Source organism: Malaya genurostris, chromosome 1 (assembly GCF_030247185.1).
Source record: "Malaya genurostris strain Urasoe2022 chromosome 1, Malgen_1.1, whole genome shotgun sequence".
Classification (NCBI taxonomy): domain Eukaryota; kingdom Metazoa; phylum Arthropoda; class Insecta; order Diptera; family Culicidae; genus Malaya; species Malaya genurostris.
In genome coordinates, this window is record NC_080570.1 from 117169452 (window position 1) to 117186637 (window position 17186).

General features: G+C 39.9%; 1 protein-coding gene across 2 annotated transcripts in view; it reads right to left on the minus strand.

The window, feature by feature from the left end:
* Nucleotides 1–6992: 6992 nt before the first annotated feature.
* Nucleotides 6993–17186, minus strand: part of LOC131425573 (obg-like ATPase 1) — a 70870-nt gene continuing 60676 nt past the window's right edge. For both annotated transcript variants that reach the window (XM_058587564.1, XM_058587563.1), the window contains exon 6: nucleotides 6993–7903. In XM_058587564.1, the coding sequence (XP_058443547.1) occupies nucleotides 7253–7903 (651 nt within the window). In that variant the 3' untranslated portion in view covers nucleotides 6993–7252. The remainder of the gene's footprint in view (nucleotides 7904–17186) is intronic.

Consider the following 17186-nt stretch of genomic DNA (forward strand, 5'->3'; position numbering starts at 1 on the left):
TTGCCGAGATTCAGCACGACAGCTGTCATTTATTGCCGCGTTACATTTTCGCTTCGCATAGTGCGATTATTTTCTGATGAAATTCTCGAGTGAAAAAATGGATAATCTTCGAAGAAGCGTGGAACCACTTGCAAGTAAAAATATTGAATAAATATAGTGACATGTTTCGCTTTTCTAAAAAGTGACTTTATCAGAGCACTCGCGATTATAAGGGAAAAACAACCAGCACGGGGCTCAAGGCGTCCTCGAGACAAAACTTTGGGGGATATGCGAAAAAATAACCCAATGCATGGAATAATTCAATAGATCAAAGTAAGTTTATTATTTTAACAATACCGTATATGCATCATTAAATATTGAACATTTTTGTAAGCCAAAAATCAATATATATTTTTATTTTCATATTTCCAGCTCGACTCAAGGTGGTCGCATCTGGAAACGCCGCTGTTTTTTATGCTACATGTTTTCAGGTAGAGGCTTTAAGCACTACTGGCAACAAATTTATAAGCCTCCTTTAAGTGTTAATAAAATGAATTTTTGATCCTGAATGGCGTGTTTATAATGTTGAGAAATTACAAACAAAATTAATTGACTAGATTTTTAATAACTGATGATTCTGTAATTAATTTTTTCATTTTTTCGTTTTATTGGATTGCCGAATATTCAGTGAACGTTTCACTGAGCAAACAGTAAATCTTATGCTGACGATTTCGGCAATATTTGACGTTTGTCAAATTTGAGGGTGCCGAGACGCTCAGTAATTTTATTTTTGCCGAGATGATTGCTGATTACTCGGCTGTGCGAATCTCGGCATTTTTTTGCCGAGACTCAGCTTAAAAATTTAAGTGTGTAGGGTCTAACATTTTGAAAAAAACTATATTCTTTCTTTTATAATTTGTTAGAATGAAATATTTCAAGAATGTTTTATCAAGTTTTGGCGGTTGGCGGTTGAATGCATAGGGCAGGTATGGTAAGGTATGGTCTTACAAACCAGTTGTCGTATATTCGAGCCCCGACCTGGAAGGATTCGTAGTGTCAGTAGGATCGTAGCACCAGCCATGCAATGGTTCTGTACACTTTGAATCGGCTGCGAAGTCTGTTGAAACAGAAGGTCAAATTCCACTACAAGAATGTAATACCAAGGCTTTGCTTTTGTCAAGTTTTTAAGTCAAACGAAGCAGAAATCTTGGGCATGTGTGACGAGCTCTTACTTCTTCGCAGTATGACAAAAGAAAAGATAAAGGCCCATAACTTCCCGAATTTTGTTCCGATAGGCGCAAAAAATTGACAAAACATTCTTGAAATCAGTTTTTGCAATGACTGAGCGGAAACATATATTGGAGAAGCCAAATGAATGTTCTACCATGTCTGACTGGCGTTTTAGAGTGACTATAACAAGATTCAGAGTGGAGAAATGGTAGCGCGTATTCACGGAATGCATAAGAACGAAGGTTCGAGTCCTGTTTCTGAGCGTATCTTTTTCCAATAAATCATCTTTTCAGTTAGTTTTTCATTCATTTGGCTTCTCCAATATATGTTTCCGCTCAGTCATTGCCAAAAAATGAACTTTGTTATAGCGACTTTACGTCAAACCAACTAAAATTGATTAATCGTATTTTTGAAATGTTTTATCATAAAAATACAATGAAAAAACTAATGATTTTTCAAATGTGTTGGACCATTCCTGCCCTTTAAGAATTTGTAATCGAGGTGGAATGAATTATATTCTAAAATGCCACAGATAACAGGCGCGAACAAAATTTGCTATGGGTGATCTAACGTTGTGTTTTACAGTTAGAAACGTACGTGTGGGAGGATGATGATGGCAAGTTTATCTATCAGAAAACAAGGGAAATCTAATTCCCACTTGTAAAATCGTTCATTTACAACGTTATTTTTTGAAGCGAAAAGTAAATTTTAGCACCCAAGATTCGTTTTTAAACGATGAAAATATTTAGTTCCGAATTTCGCATGAGAGAGAATGTTATGTTGATCATTTTCAAATTTTTTTCGTCGCGTACATCATGAAATGTTACTTGAGGGACCGTACAGATGCGCAAACCAAACTAAAGATGTGATATTATGATGGGAAATAGGTTTTTAACGCCTTTTGATTCATTCCTCTAGCGTTCAAAATAATCTCAATCGAACCGAAAACAATTCCGGATCTCGATATTTGTCAACATATCATTTTATAAAATCAAAAAAAAAAAAATGATTACACGAAATAAAAGAAAATTAATTTTCTTACATTTTCAAATTGATAAAGGACTGATTCACACAATTCAGTTCCGTGACGGTTCAGTGAAAGTGCCTTTAGTGCGCCGTTCAGTGTTCTTTTTTGTCGAAACCCTTTCGTTCCGTTTCCGTGCTGTTTCCGCTTCGGCACAGCAAATGCAGTGACATACCGACTTCAGTGCAAATAAAAAATATCGGTGACAACGAATTTGAGTTTGCCGGACTGCACTAAAACGACACGGTGCCGGATAGGTGTGAATGTGCACATAGAAAACGAATGAAATAATATCAGATCCGTGCACGGTGGTGTTCCGGCACTGAACCGAACCGGTTATGTGTGAATTAGGCTGTCTGACAGCTCCCTTACAACCACAAATGCAAATGAGATTGGTTTGTTTTCATCAGGAAATGCATGCATTGAACACGATTCAGACGATCAATCAACTTCTGTCGACGTAAAGATTATTTTTATTAATTTTTTATGCCGAATATTGCTCACGTATCCGACGTTAAAATTTTCCGTGAACGTAGTGTCCTTTCATATGAATTGCTTACAATTAATGTTGTTGTCAAGGATGGCTTTTATCGTATCAAAGAACGTTCGCTGGCAACTCTTCACCGATTGAATCAGTGCCATCAAAGAGAGTTGGAAATCATCGCAACAACAAAAAACCCGGCATGGCTCATTTAACATAGAATCGACACCAGTGCGAGAGCGAATTTCTTTCGATGACATTTCTGAGAATCAAAGGTTAGCACGCTGCTGTGGGGATCCTCTCTGAAGCAACAAACGGTTGCTTATTCTCGTTTCGCGATCCGATTCTATACAGGCAGTTGATAATTGCTATAGAATCATTTTACTATTGCCGCTTATTCTAACTATGTGCATATAATCTTTGTATAAGTTTCGTCTATGAAAATGTATGTGAATACTCCACACAAGGGTTTTGAAATATTGCAACCTAGTATGAGAATCATCAAGTCGAATCATCGATTCGATTATCTGCGATAATTGTCAACTTGCGATTCTCTCTTGGTAAATTCCACACAGCGGCGATCATTATCTGACTGCAATTTTTTTTAAGGGCCGAGAAATACTCAGAGTATGAAGTGGAGAGAAGGAATGTAGAAAAATTCTCTCGCGGTTCATGCATTGAGAGACTCGAGTTCTTGTAGCATCTTCTACCGGATTGAAAATGTTGTATACAATATAGATAGCAATATAGCAGCTTCTGTGAAATTTTCGGCAATCACCAACACTGGTTGTTGTTCCGTAATCGTTCCATGCAGGCGATAGTCGCTTGATGCTGCGTGTGAATAGCTTTTACATATTGTTTTGTTTTCATCAGGAAACGTGTTGGCCACCCATTTTTCAGTAGGGCCGCCGTTCATTTTTCACCGGGCATAGAAACCTCAATAGTCCTTAAGACAATTCAGCATTTTTTCAAAGAAGGGCGAATCTTACAAATGTAAACAAATCGAGTTTCTCTTTCCTACGAATAGGGTAACAGAGGTATTTTGGCCCGCTTTAGGATCGATTTTATTTTGGCCCACTTTGTAAAAATATCCACCAAATGTTTTAATATCTTTGAATAATCCTTCCGCAATAGGTAATTTAATGTGATTAGCTTCAAACTGATGCAACATGGGTTACCTAAGATCGATTGAATCCATATAGTTTGTTAGGTGGGCCAAAATATATGAAGTGGCCAAAATACCTCTGTTACCCTAAATGCTTCAAAACCCTTCGATTTTGCATAAAAATTTGGATTCTACAAAAGTCTCAATCTTAGTAATACTGAGAACTGTAAAGGGCGAGACTCTTATTCCTTATGTTCACGCAAGTTTCACCCACCGTGTTCCATGCCAACAAACAGGGCAATACTTCAATTGCTGGAAAGGAAGGGATAAACTATTTATTCTCGTTATTTTAGATGGTTTCGGAATTTTGTACTACTGGAAATAGTAAGTGAGACGATAAAACTACTCGCGTATTTGTCTTTCTCGCAGAAACAGAAAATTTCAGCATAGAAGTGAATAAATCGAAAAAGGGCGCATCTCTTTTTATGGGGATTTTTTCCTTCTAAAGATTAACCAACAGTTCATCGATTTATCAAAAATTGATTTGAGAATATACGACAATTTCTAAATCGGAATTGGAACCTAGGTCGAAACATTCGTCGATGTTTTTCTCCATTTGCAGTCAATGTTAGATTCGTCCTTCTTTGAAAAACAGCTGATTTAAATTTTACCCACATTATCGAAATGACGGAATGACCCTCTTAGAAAACAAACGTTCAACGGTGGCCAATCGTTGGTCCAATACGTTGGATTATTGGTCCAATGAAAGTCCAATCAATTGTTCAACGGGAGGCCAACACGGGACCTTCGTTTACCGATTTTGAAACAGACCGTTGAACCGAATGCCATTTTTTTCGTTCAACAAACCCGGCAGACAGAGGTCCATTGTTGAACCATTTTTAACATGAGGAGTTGGGGCCCCGTTGGACTAGTTTTACTGTAGAATTTGTGAAGTTTTCTCCACTTATTTGTTTAAACTAACAATACATACCTGCACAATACTTCTACTTCACGTAGAATAACAACAAATTTTCTTTCTATGTAAAGGTAACACTTAATTTTCACACTATTTTTGCAAGAGAAAAAACAACAACAAACCGTTCCAGCAAATTGAACGAATATTTCGTGCAATATGTCGTTCAACAAGCGCTCAAAAAACCAACAAAATTGAACGGCCTGCTGAGAGGGTCGCTTGAGTTGGATGCTCGATCAATCCGATTAACAGTGACAGTATAAATGTCATTGAGTTTTCGTTCATTTCACGAATGGAATTCCAAATAAATTCCACCTCCAGTGCAACAACCGATTCAGAATGAATTTCACCTACAATTGGTTGACTCGGAAATCTGTCGGAATTGAGTGAGAAGAAGCGGACTGAATTGTCAATTCATTTTTTCTTATTCTTTCTTGTTTTTTCCTCTATTCTATTTTTTTGTTTTCGCGCTGATTTTCAGTTTATTTCTAAATAAAAAATTTATATAACTGATAGAATAAAATTTGAATCTTCAAGTTTTTCGTATATACAGAACTAGTAAATAATCAGTTCTTTTAGAATTCCAGCATAAATGGTTGAAATTTGCATGAAAATGAACCAAAAAGTCCTACATTAGTCAACATCATCCATTCCTCTAGCTAGAGTGTAATAAAATGGCGTAAGCCATCTAACTTTTACACTAACACATTCGTAAAATGAGTGAAAACTCAATGACATTTATACTGTCACTGTCAATCGGGTTGATCGAGCACCCAGCTCAGGCGAAAATTCTAGTACTGAACCGATCGAGCGCTGAAAAATCGAGTAGTCGAGTAAGAATTCATTATTCATTCTGTCATTTCGATAATGTGGGAGCTAGAGGAATGGATGATGCTGACTAAACCTGTGAAAATTCTAATATTAATACTTTAGTTGAAGTTATTTCCAGTGGAAAATAAACCCAAATAACTTTCCGTCCGTCAAATTTTGAAATGGGCCACAGTTTTAGTCAAATTTAACTACTCGACACCAAATAACCACTCAAGTGTCAGATTTTAACCAAAAGTTAAAATTAACCGTGAAATGGTTCACAGCCTAAGATAGGACTTTTTGGTTCATTTCTAGCGATTTCCAACAATTTATGGTGGTTATTTACTAATTCTGTATATCCGAAAAAATTGAAGATTTAAATTGAAATATATCAGTTATATAATATTTTTTTATTTAGAAACAAACTAAAAATCAGCGCGAAAACAAAAAAAAATGGGAGAGAATAAAAAGAAAACGAATTGACAATTCAGTCCGCACGTGGTCCGCATCTTCTCACTCAATTCCGACAGATTTCCGAATCAACCGGTTGTAGGCGAAATTCATTCGGAATCGGTTGTTGCACTGGAGGTGGAATTTATTCGGAATTCCAAATGATTTCCACATGGAATTTCGAATGAAAATTTCTCGTCGATTCGGATCTGGTTATGTGGGTTTTAATGGCGTGGCATTTAGAAGCTGTTCAATGCAAAAGAGTTGTTATTTAGAATAGTGGTTGAAGTCGCATGGAGATTTTCATATAAATCAATAGGATTCTTACCATGAAAAAATAAACATTTATTCCAGAAAAAACGGCATAGAAGTTCAATGTCTGAAAAACCGCCAGCAACGAAATTCTTTTTACTTTGTTGTAAAAAATTGTAATTAAATAAAATTTCTAGCAAATTTTCAAACAACTCGCACTTTAAGGACTGTTCGCCATTTTCAAAATCGATAAAATTGAAATAGCAGAGAAAATTCAAGGGCGCGAAGATTTTTTTTATTATCGATAAGCGAAATTTCTATTTTTGACATTTGTAGTCCAGTGGGTTCTCCTAAACTGATCGAAAATATTTGCTTCTACAGTAACTAGTAAAATTTCGAGTATTAGCATGCTTAAAAATCAACAATAGTCTTTCTTTACGAGTTTAAATTGGTCTCAGTACAAGAAAAGACATGGTAAAGTCATTCTCTAAGCATGAAAATGCTAAACCCCTCGTCTCAAAAGTTTTCACAACATATTTAAAAAGACAGTTCCTAGATCTTTCGTCATACTTTTCGGATATTGTTCCATCTGACTATCACGTGCTCTGACCGATGGTACACGCTTTATCTAATGAGCACTTCTGCTCGTAATTCTTGATGAATTTCGAAGAAAAATTTTCACCAATGCTATTGCACAAAACAAAGAATTTATTAGCATCATCCCTTGAATAATTCTCGATTACATGTTTTCTTTATCAATGGATAGTACAATTGTGTATGTCCTGTGTAATGGGCATTTTTGAAGTAGATGAATGCGTGTCTGTCCTGTCAACCGATCCTCGAAAATGCATCCACAGTTCTTCACTGGAGCTGCGGTAGAAACATTTGCGAGTAGAGTATCATGTTCAGATAGAGCAACACAAAGATGACCGTGGCAAATTGCTGATATCACTTTTTCTTGGGATCCTTCAGTCCAGCACCGGCGTTAAACTTGAAGAAAATGATGTCTCCGTCTTCGACCACGTAGTTACGGCCCTGCTGCCGATACTTGCCGGCAGCTTTGGCACCCGCTTCACTGCCCTCCTCCTTGAAGTCATTGTAGTGCATCACTTCGGCCATGATGAAACCCTTCTCGAAGTCGGTATGGATGCGACCAGCCGCCTGCGGAGCCTTGGTACCCTTCTGGATGGTCCAGGCTTTTACTTCATCCGGACCGGCCGTGAAAAAGTACTCCAGATGCAGTGCCTTGTAGCCGGTCGTGATGATTCGTTCCAGCATCGAGGTGCACTTGTGTTCCTCCTCGAACGCCCGCCGTTCCGCATCCGTCTCCATCTCGGCCAGCTTGTGCTCGAACAGACCGGAGAACGGAATCAACGATGCGCCCGGATCGTGTTTGTCGATCCACTCCTTGATCTTCGGCAACCATTTGTTCTTCTTGCGGATGAAGTCCTTCTCGGAGAGATTCGCAAGGTAAATGCACGGTTTCGACGTCAGGAAGAGATATTTGTTCAGCACTTCGATGTCGTGTGCGCTCCAGTCGGCAAATCGAATGTGCTTCTTTTCGTCCACCAGCACCTCCTTGACTTTGACCAGCGTGTCCTGTTGGATGTGATAGAAATGAATTAGAAAGTGTTTATAAATTTGTTTTTCTATTTGTAATGATGACCAAAGAAAATAATAAAAAAACGGTAGGTCAGAGTTCACATTTTCAATCGGTTTAAAAGAGAGTGATTAACGATCTCCGGGATCGATTCAATTTAATGATTTTATTTTCTTGTTCCTGTTTCGTCATCACAACCCACGACAACTGACTGAAAAAAAGTCGCCGGACAATAAATCACCGATCGATGGAATCGATCGATGATCGTTGATAGTGGCCCAACCCGAAGTCGCGTTCGTACGCGCTCAGCATGAATGAATGGATGAATGAACCACGCGCTAGGTTTAACACGTTTTCGATTGGTGTGACGGAACAACGCCGTAGGTTTTCAACCACCGACTCATGGCTCATAATCAGCCTATTGTGTTGTCGTTTTTTTTCGCGTCCGCGTCCGACGCGGTGCCACACCAAAGAATCGAAGCACACGTCACGTCAATATACGATATATCATGCACCAGGGACAAGTATTTATAAACGATACAGATAGGTATCTTTCGAACCTACCGGCACAACCCCCCCGGCTTGCCAATGATTAGCCGGGAATGACTCTCGGGAACCGGCCGGGGTGGGTGGTCTAATTCAATAATCACCTCTAATCAAAAACTAAATATCTGCTGATTGAAACTCAATTGTGAAAGGTGCCGTCTCATTTTCAATTTTCATGACAATCCCGGCAATCTCTTGACCCCCCGCCTGTAGGAACTCTGTAACCATAAAATAAGCCAGAACCGATGGAGGTGGCGTAGGTTGGTATCGTTCCAGGTGTCGAGTCGTCCATTATTATGTATGCATGATTAATGGGTTAAACTACCATCAGGTTCACTTCGCTTTCTTTCCCAAAAAAAAAACGATGACGGAACCGAATTGAGCCATTCAAATCGTTTTACAGTGATTTGAAATTTGAATAAATCATATTTGTTAGCATGTTTTACAAAATATCGATTTTTTTCTGAGCAATAACATGCTTTGAGAATCCTTGGTTGATCTAGTAGTCAGTGTGAATTATTACTGTATGATACCTGTCAAATAACATTGATGTTCCATTTTGTGGCATTGAAATTGACTTACAGCTTAAAGTTAGTAGAACACTGTGTTTTTCTAGTGATTTTGAATATAACTGAAGTGAATCGGACGAAAAACTATTTTTCACATAGTCACTCGGAAGGAATAATGAAAAAAAACTATTACTCGACTGCAGGTTTCCGAGTGCTCAATATATTTGATTGACAATAGCGTTTTAAATGTCGTAAACTTATCGCTTTCATTGTAAACTCTATACAATTTCAGCTAGAGAAACGAATGATGCATAAAAGGTAAGTCTTTTTCGACTGATTTCATTGGAAAACTGACAGCAATTCAAATTGAATTCAAGAATAGAATGGTCGTTACTAGTTGCACACAATAAATCTATAGGAAAGTTTCCATTGTCTTGGGCCATTGTCAGAGCGAAAGCGAGAAGCTGAACCGAGCTGAAGACTAACTGACATTACAATGTGATGCGCGAGAAATGAACTTACAGCAAATCAGGGCAGAGTGGATAAGATTTTTCGCTTCCTTTCTGACATGACCCTTTAGATTTGATGCAGATAGGTTTCTCGCGTTTCACATAATAATGTCAGTTACCAGCTCGGCTCAGCATCTTTGCTCTGCTATTGGAATGTCAGAACATGAAAATTATTCAGGCTTCAATATGACGATTCCCGAATTGTGTATAGGAACCGTTCATTAATGTGTAGAAACCGTAGATCGAAATTTGGCACTTTTGAATTCCATTCCAATCAGTATTATCATCAATAGAAGCAGCAAGGGCTGTGATTTAAAATATTTATATTGATAATAAAAACATTTATAAAAACCTCTTTTAATCCACCTAGTGGTGCAATCATTCCATTTTCATATTACTAATACCATCTGTTTACGCCAAAGTGTAAGTCTCAGGAGACAGTTTAAGTGAGCTATACTGTATACACAACAGAAACCGATTAGTGATAGGATTCGAGCAGTTATACAAGCAGCAGACAGTATTAAAGATTACGATACATACTTTCCGGTACATCTTACGATATGTGCTTTCCGGTAGAGACAAATTGTGTTCCTATAATAATGTACGCAGACTATAAAAGCGTAATGCAGATCAGATCAGGCGCGATCGTGCGATCGTACGAGAGAACGATAGTACGATTAAACGTTAATTCATATATGTTAGTCAGTCCAAGTCTTATAGTGATCGTTGTAATAAATACAGTTAGTGTTAAATAGTATCCGCGAGTTTTCACTTCGTCGCGAGAATCCGAACACTTGTCCGACAAAACCACAAACGTTAATGTGCGCAAACATTTTGGTCCTTCGAACCGGATCGTCGGAATAAGTAACGGAAATCTATCGCGCCGGTCGAATTGCGGAATCAGAAAAACATTGTCAGTGCCAACATGAAACGAACCATCAGTACCATCCGTGTTCGTTATACTTTCTGTGAACATCAAATCGATTGTTAGAAATCATGCGCGATCACGTTTAAAATGAAGAACCTTACGGTCACTGTACGGCAAAGGCAGAAATGTTAAAGTGAAATCGCCATTGCAATCCTCACAACGACCTTCATTGTCGTTACATACAGTTGGTTAAATGTTGTCTGAACTGGTAGCAACTCGTATCAGTCTGTGTTTTGTATGTGTCTTACTGTCCGTCAGAAATGCGGCGAAATTAATTATGCTCGATAAAAACGGCAATTCTAAAACACTCAAATCTGTGTAAAAAGTGTTATGTTACATATGAAACATCGAAAAAATAATGTGTGACATGTGATCAAGCAGAACAGTAATGGCGGCACAACCATTTTGCTGTAAAAATAACTGAGTGAACCGACATCCAAGTGCAGATACAGTAAAACTGATGAGGCTCCATTAAGAAAAATCTAATCTAATTTCGGATCACATTCTTAAACATCAAATGTGTACACCTCTACTTAACCGTCTTGGGTGAAGTACAGATTCCATCTCCGCCCGAAGTCAGTGTGGCGCGAGCGAAAGAAGAAACGTCATTTTGTTGAGTCGATCCTCATTCATTTCGGTAAAGTGCCAAACACGTGGTCAGTGTCGAGCGAGAAAAAATCAGTTTTCGGAAAGTAATGTCGGTCGAGCTGAGATTTGAGCACCATCGATTTATTGATGGCATCACACAATACTGCCTGTCTCTTGGCAGCGATGGTCAACTGAGTGAAACGGAAGAGAGGTTCATGCGGGCCACCTTCGAACATCTACAGGAGAGATATCGGGAGTTTGAGAAGCACCTCATCCAAGAAGGAGTGTCACGTTGGGATCGCACTAATTTGCTTGCTCCCATCGAAGAAGCTGAGCTCAAGGTACTACAGCATCTGCGTCGTAAAAGAACAACAGGTCAAACATCGAAAACGATTGAACCGACTCAATCAAAGCAGCGAGATGAAGGTAAGACCATTATGCCACCTTTGTGTCACCTGAGCAAGGAACGGCATTTTCTCTACTATTGCAATACTTTTACGAAATGGAATCCTAGCAAGAGATTGGAGTTCGTGAAGCAAATTAAGGTGTGCTTCAACTGCTTTAGTGGACGGCATGACACAGTCAAGTGTCCGAAACCAGCCAGATGTATGAAGTGTCACCACCATCACACACAACTTCACGCAGCAGTTACTCTTCAGAAATAACACCAGTAAGTCAGTACAGTTCCCGCGTGCGTTGAATTTAGAGATCGTTCGGCATGAAGCCATGTTTGTTTACAAAATCAATTGAAAAATAAATCGATCTGAGTTAGGTGTGCTTTATCATTGTCATACTGAGCCCTGGGTTTGCGAAACCTTTCGTGTGGTTGATCAGCGCAGTGCGCCCTTTGTATTGCGAGTCCAAGCAAACCGAACCTCGAATTGGTCCAGCAACTCAGTCGTTAGATTTGAGTTCGGAGAAAACGATGGGATTTAATGGCAGTGCGTACCAATAAGTTTACAGTTACGTCATACAATTTCCTCTGATCATTCATGAATGTCTTCTTGATTACACCACTGAAAGCGAAGACTGTTCATGTGGCACCTCAGTCTGCACACTGCAGATGAGGAAACAATTTATTTCATCGGCTACGCTGAAACACGGCGTACAATCTCATCATGAAGTATTAGATGAGAGACTAGCAGCAGCTAGTAAGTGAAATCCACTACGGTCAGAGAAGACAAACTTATTCGGCTAAAAGTACTACAGCGGTGATGGTATTCGTCCTCACCAATCTCAGGTGCATTCACTTCGGGTTGAATTGAGCGCCATTCAACCAGGTTCAACAGTGAACCATCAGGGCTGACAAAGCCACTACAGTCTGTTGCTTACAGGAAGCAGCAGAGCTGGATTGAGATTCAGTAATTTCGCGAATGCACCTCCATAACATCATCGTATTCATCGGATCAACAACCAAGTTGTTGATAATTCCAACATTGAGGAAACGTTGGAATTCCAGTCCGTGGGTCTGAGCCCAGCGGAACCTTTCGGAAGGCAACACAGCAGCATTCCAGTAATTGGAACCTTCACGAAATTCATCGTAGTACCAACAGCGCGAATAGGAATTTCGTCACCAGTCAACAGTTCATCATTACGTCGAATTAGTTATTCGAATTCTGAGAGACAGCCTTGTCTCATATCATCGGGAGTATCTGTATGTCCAAGGTACTCAAAACTTCGTCCTATCGAAATTGAGAGCTATTCATCCAAGTTCGGCAGTCAACCATCAGGGCTTGCAGAGCCACAACAGTCTGTTGCTTACGTGAAGCAGCAGAGCTGGATTGAGATCCAGTAATTTCGCGAATGCTAATTACAGCATTGAGGAAATGTTGCAATTCCAGTCCGTGGGTCTGAGCCCAGCGGAGCTTTTCGGAAGGCAAAACAGCAGCAGTACAGAAATTGGAACCATCAGGAAAATTCCAGTGGTACCAACAGTTCTATTAGGAAATTCGTCGTCAATCAACACAGATTACTATTACGTCAACGCATTGAAATTCTGAGAGACACTGTTGTATCATATCATCGGGAGTATCCAAGATACTCGAAACTTCAACGGTCCAGTAATAGTCGGAGCAATTACGTTAGCGTCAACCATCATACTTTAGAGAAAGCGATCCTGTCAGCGTTACAACACAAGCAGTTGCGACGATTATCAACTTCATCGATCATCAGATATACGTCGCCGGTTGTGAATCCGGTCCTTACTCGGGAGAAAGAGTCGCCAGACGAGTTCCTGGCCCAAGCTCGGGGGAATCGAGCAGTTCCTGTAGCATCTGTAAAGAGCACAAGCCTCGTCGGTGGGTTCGTAGAACCCCCGGCTGGGACTTGACAGTAGTTAAGTACCCATTTTGTTTCATTTCAATCGCCAACGTGCTCGTACAGATTCTTACGTTTCAGCTACTTCACATAATAACCATCAGCACGGTTCAAGGACATCGGGACACAATGGTTGAGGTTCCCAGATCGTCATTAACGTCAAACAGGATGTTCCCAAGCACATCGAAAAGCGTGTCAACATCATCGGAGCATTTTTTGGCTAATCGACAGCCAAGAAGAGAGGATATTTTCGGAAGCATTTGTCATCTGACATCAAACAGCTTGTCGCCAGTCAATGATTCATGATCGTTGTATATTTCCAAGTTTTCATCTACCTCACCAGTCCAGCAGCATAAAATCATCCTCGGTCTAGGAAGCAATTCAGCAACAACAGTGAAGTTACAGTTAATGGAGTGCACATCGCCACTCTACCTCTTCACCTCCTGCAGTGAGTCTACGATGCATTCTTCTGCCAGTTCGATCTACAGCAGTCAATTCAGCGATTGATAACCACATAACAGAAGTGGTTTCGAGGTCCCAGCAACGAAGCAATCAGGGATGGCCCAGTTTTGGTCAAGGTGATCGGAACTACCATCCCAACAATAACTCAAGTTAAGTACGCTTTATAGTTGGAAAATGCAGATATTTATCCGGTTCCCGTTCTAGTGCAGGTGCTATGTGTGGCACCATTAAAACTTTGCTGAGTGACGTAGCTCTGCGTCATGATACGGATTGTGGCATCAAGTCTACGAAGGGTGGAGGAGGTCAAAGGAACGAATACAGAACATGAACGTTCGGCAATTTAAGTAGTTTCGTGGAGGAGGTCCACGGAGGAAATCCAGCCAACAAATTCTCAACAATCCAAATAGTACAGCATAGGACTTCAGTCAACGAGATCATCAGTTCATTCATCGTTCAGAAACAACATGTCTTCGTCTGAAGCAAGGCATGCTCAGTTCTTCAGGACATCTCGTCAGAAACAACATCTCGTTCATCAGTCTTGTTTCGGTTAGCGGAGTCTTCGTCATGTGTTCACGGCGGAAGATTCAGCATCGGTCTTGTTACATCGTTTATTCAAGGTCAACGTTTTGAGTCACTCTGACTCGGTCAACAGTCAACAGCAATTGTACCAGCATTACCAGAGATGGAACCAGCGGAGTCGCTCGGGTCTTGTTTTATCGACGCCGGCTGCATAGCAGTTGACGGAGTCGACTTCAAGTTTCCCGTCCTCGACGCCCATGGTTCATCAAAGGATCATCGAGCACCAGTAAGCAGCACACCAAAGTTATTGTGAATAGAAATTACAGAGAATTTGCAATGTATAGGATAGTCAGGCAAATAGAACTCGTGAAATAATTCTGGATATATGATAACAGCAGCCAGGTCAATAATGGCTAACAGCAGTACACACTCTCAATTGTAACAGGAACAGAGCAGTTTGCTTAGTATCTCAAATCAGATTAGTTTGTTGAAAGCATAGTCTTTCAAGGCGGGCGGTATGTTTACGCCAAAGTGTAAGTCTCAGGAGACAGTTTAAGTGAGCTATACTGTATACACAACAGAAACCGATTAGTGATAGGATTCGAGCAGTTATACAAGCAGCAGACAGTATTAAAGATTACGATACATACTTTCCGGTACATCTTACGATATGTGCTTTCCGGTAGAGACAAATTGTGTTCCTATAATAATGTACGCAGACTATAAAAGCGTAATGCAGATCAGATCAGGCGCGATCGTGCGATCGTACGAGAGAACGATAGTACGATTAAACGTTAATTCATATATGTTAGTCAGTCCAAGTCTTATAGTGATCGTTGTAATAAATACAGTTAGTGTTAAATAGTATCCGCGAGTTTTCACTTCGTCGCGAGAATCCGAACACTTGTCCGACAAAACCACAAACGTTAATGTGCGCAAACACCATCATAAATATTACTATTGAGTTCTATCTTCATCTTGAGTTCTAAAAACATCTCTTCATTAAAAAGAAACAGGAAAGATTGTTCGAACGTAATCTAGCGAAATCTACGAACCAAAACACCCTCTAGTTCCGGAACTGAAAGTACTAACCACAACGAATTTAGGGATTCTGTATGAAATCGTAAGCCTTCTATAAGTTTGTGAAAATTGATTCGTCCATCTAGAAAAAAAAGTAAGGTAGATCCTTTTTGCAGCTTTTGACCACTATACTATACTACTCCAATACTTCCGAAACCTAATTTCGAAAACCGGAATAGCCGTTTGTGACACCAGCAACAAATAAGGCCTACAAATTGGGACAGACCTCTTTTGCTTCGTCGCTTTAGGAACCGGAAGTAGGATTCAGATGAAATTTTTGCACATTTTCCCCGTTACTACCGAACCGGAAGTTTGATTTGGATAAAATTCAATACCAAACCTATGGGACCAAGAGACCTTCTATTTGAATCTAAGTTTGTGAAAATCGGTCCAGTCATCTTCGGGAAAATCGAGTGCACATATTTTTTTACATACACACAGACATTTGCTTAGTTCGTCGAGCTGAGTCGAATGGGCCTCGGTTCAGAAATCGGTTTTCACAGTGATGACATAGCCTTTCTATATAAGTAAGACAAACACAATCACAAAGCATGTTATGCAGCTGATCGAAAAAAATATTATCCAATTTCCAGTTACTTCTACAAATAAAATTCATGCTAAATAGCATTTTATTTAATTTAAACTAAACAGTGCAGTGTAATAAACCAAAAGGGCGATAAGCTAGACTGCTGCAATTACCGCGCAATCACATTGCTGAACGCCGCCTACAAGGTACTCTCCCAAATCCTTTGCCGTCGTCTATCACCAATAGCTAAGGAATTCGTAGGGCCGTACCAAGCGGGATTTACTGGAGCCCGCACCACTACGGATCACATATTCGCGATAAGACAAGTACTCCAGAAGTGTCGTGAATACAACGTACCCACGCATCACCTATTCATTGACTTCAAAGCGGCATTTGACACAATCGATCGAGAACAGCTATGGCAGATAATGCACGAATACGGTTTCCCGGATAAACTGACGCGATTGGTCAAAGCAACGATGGATAGAGTGATGTGCTACGTCCGAGTATCTGGGACGCTCTCGAGTCCCTTCGCATCTCGGAGAGGGCTACGTCAAGGTGATGAACTTTCTTGTATCTTTTTCAATATTGCCCTGGAAGTTGTGATTCGAAGAGCGAGGATCGACACGAGTGGCACGATCTTCCGAAAATCCGTATAACTTTTTGGCTTCGCTGACGATGTTGATATTGTGACACGTAACCTTGAGAAGATGACGGAAACCTAGCTGAAGCTAGGCGTATTGGACTGGCCATAAAGGCGTCAAAAACAAAATAAAGGGTGATTTTTTAAGAGCTTGAGAACTTTTTTAAACAATAAAACGCATAAAATTTGCAAAATCTCATCGGTTCTTTCTTTTAAACGTTAGATTGGTACATGACATTTACTTTTTGAAGATAATTTCATTTAAATGTTGATCGCGGCTGCGTCTTAGGTGGTCCATTCGGAAAATCCGCTTTTTTATCGACAAATTTTGTTCAGCGATGAGGCTCATTTCTGGTTGAATGGCTACGTAAATAAGCAAAATTGCCGCATTTGGAGTGAAGAGCAACCAGAAGCCGTTCAAGAACTGCCCATGCATCCCGAAAAATGCACTGTTTGGTGTGGTTTGTACGCTGGTGGAATCATTGGACCGTATTTTTTCAAAGATGCTGTTGGACGCAACGTTACAGTGAATGGCGATCGCTATCGTTCGATGCTAACAAACTTTTTGTTGCCAAAAATGGAAGAACTGAACTTGGTTGACATGTGGTTTCAACAAGATGGCGCTACATGCCACACAGCTCGCGATTCTATGGCCA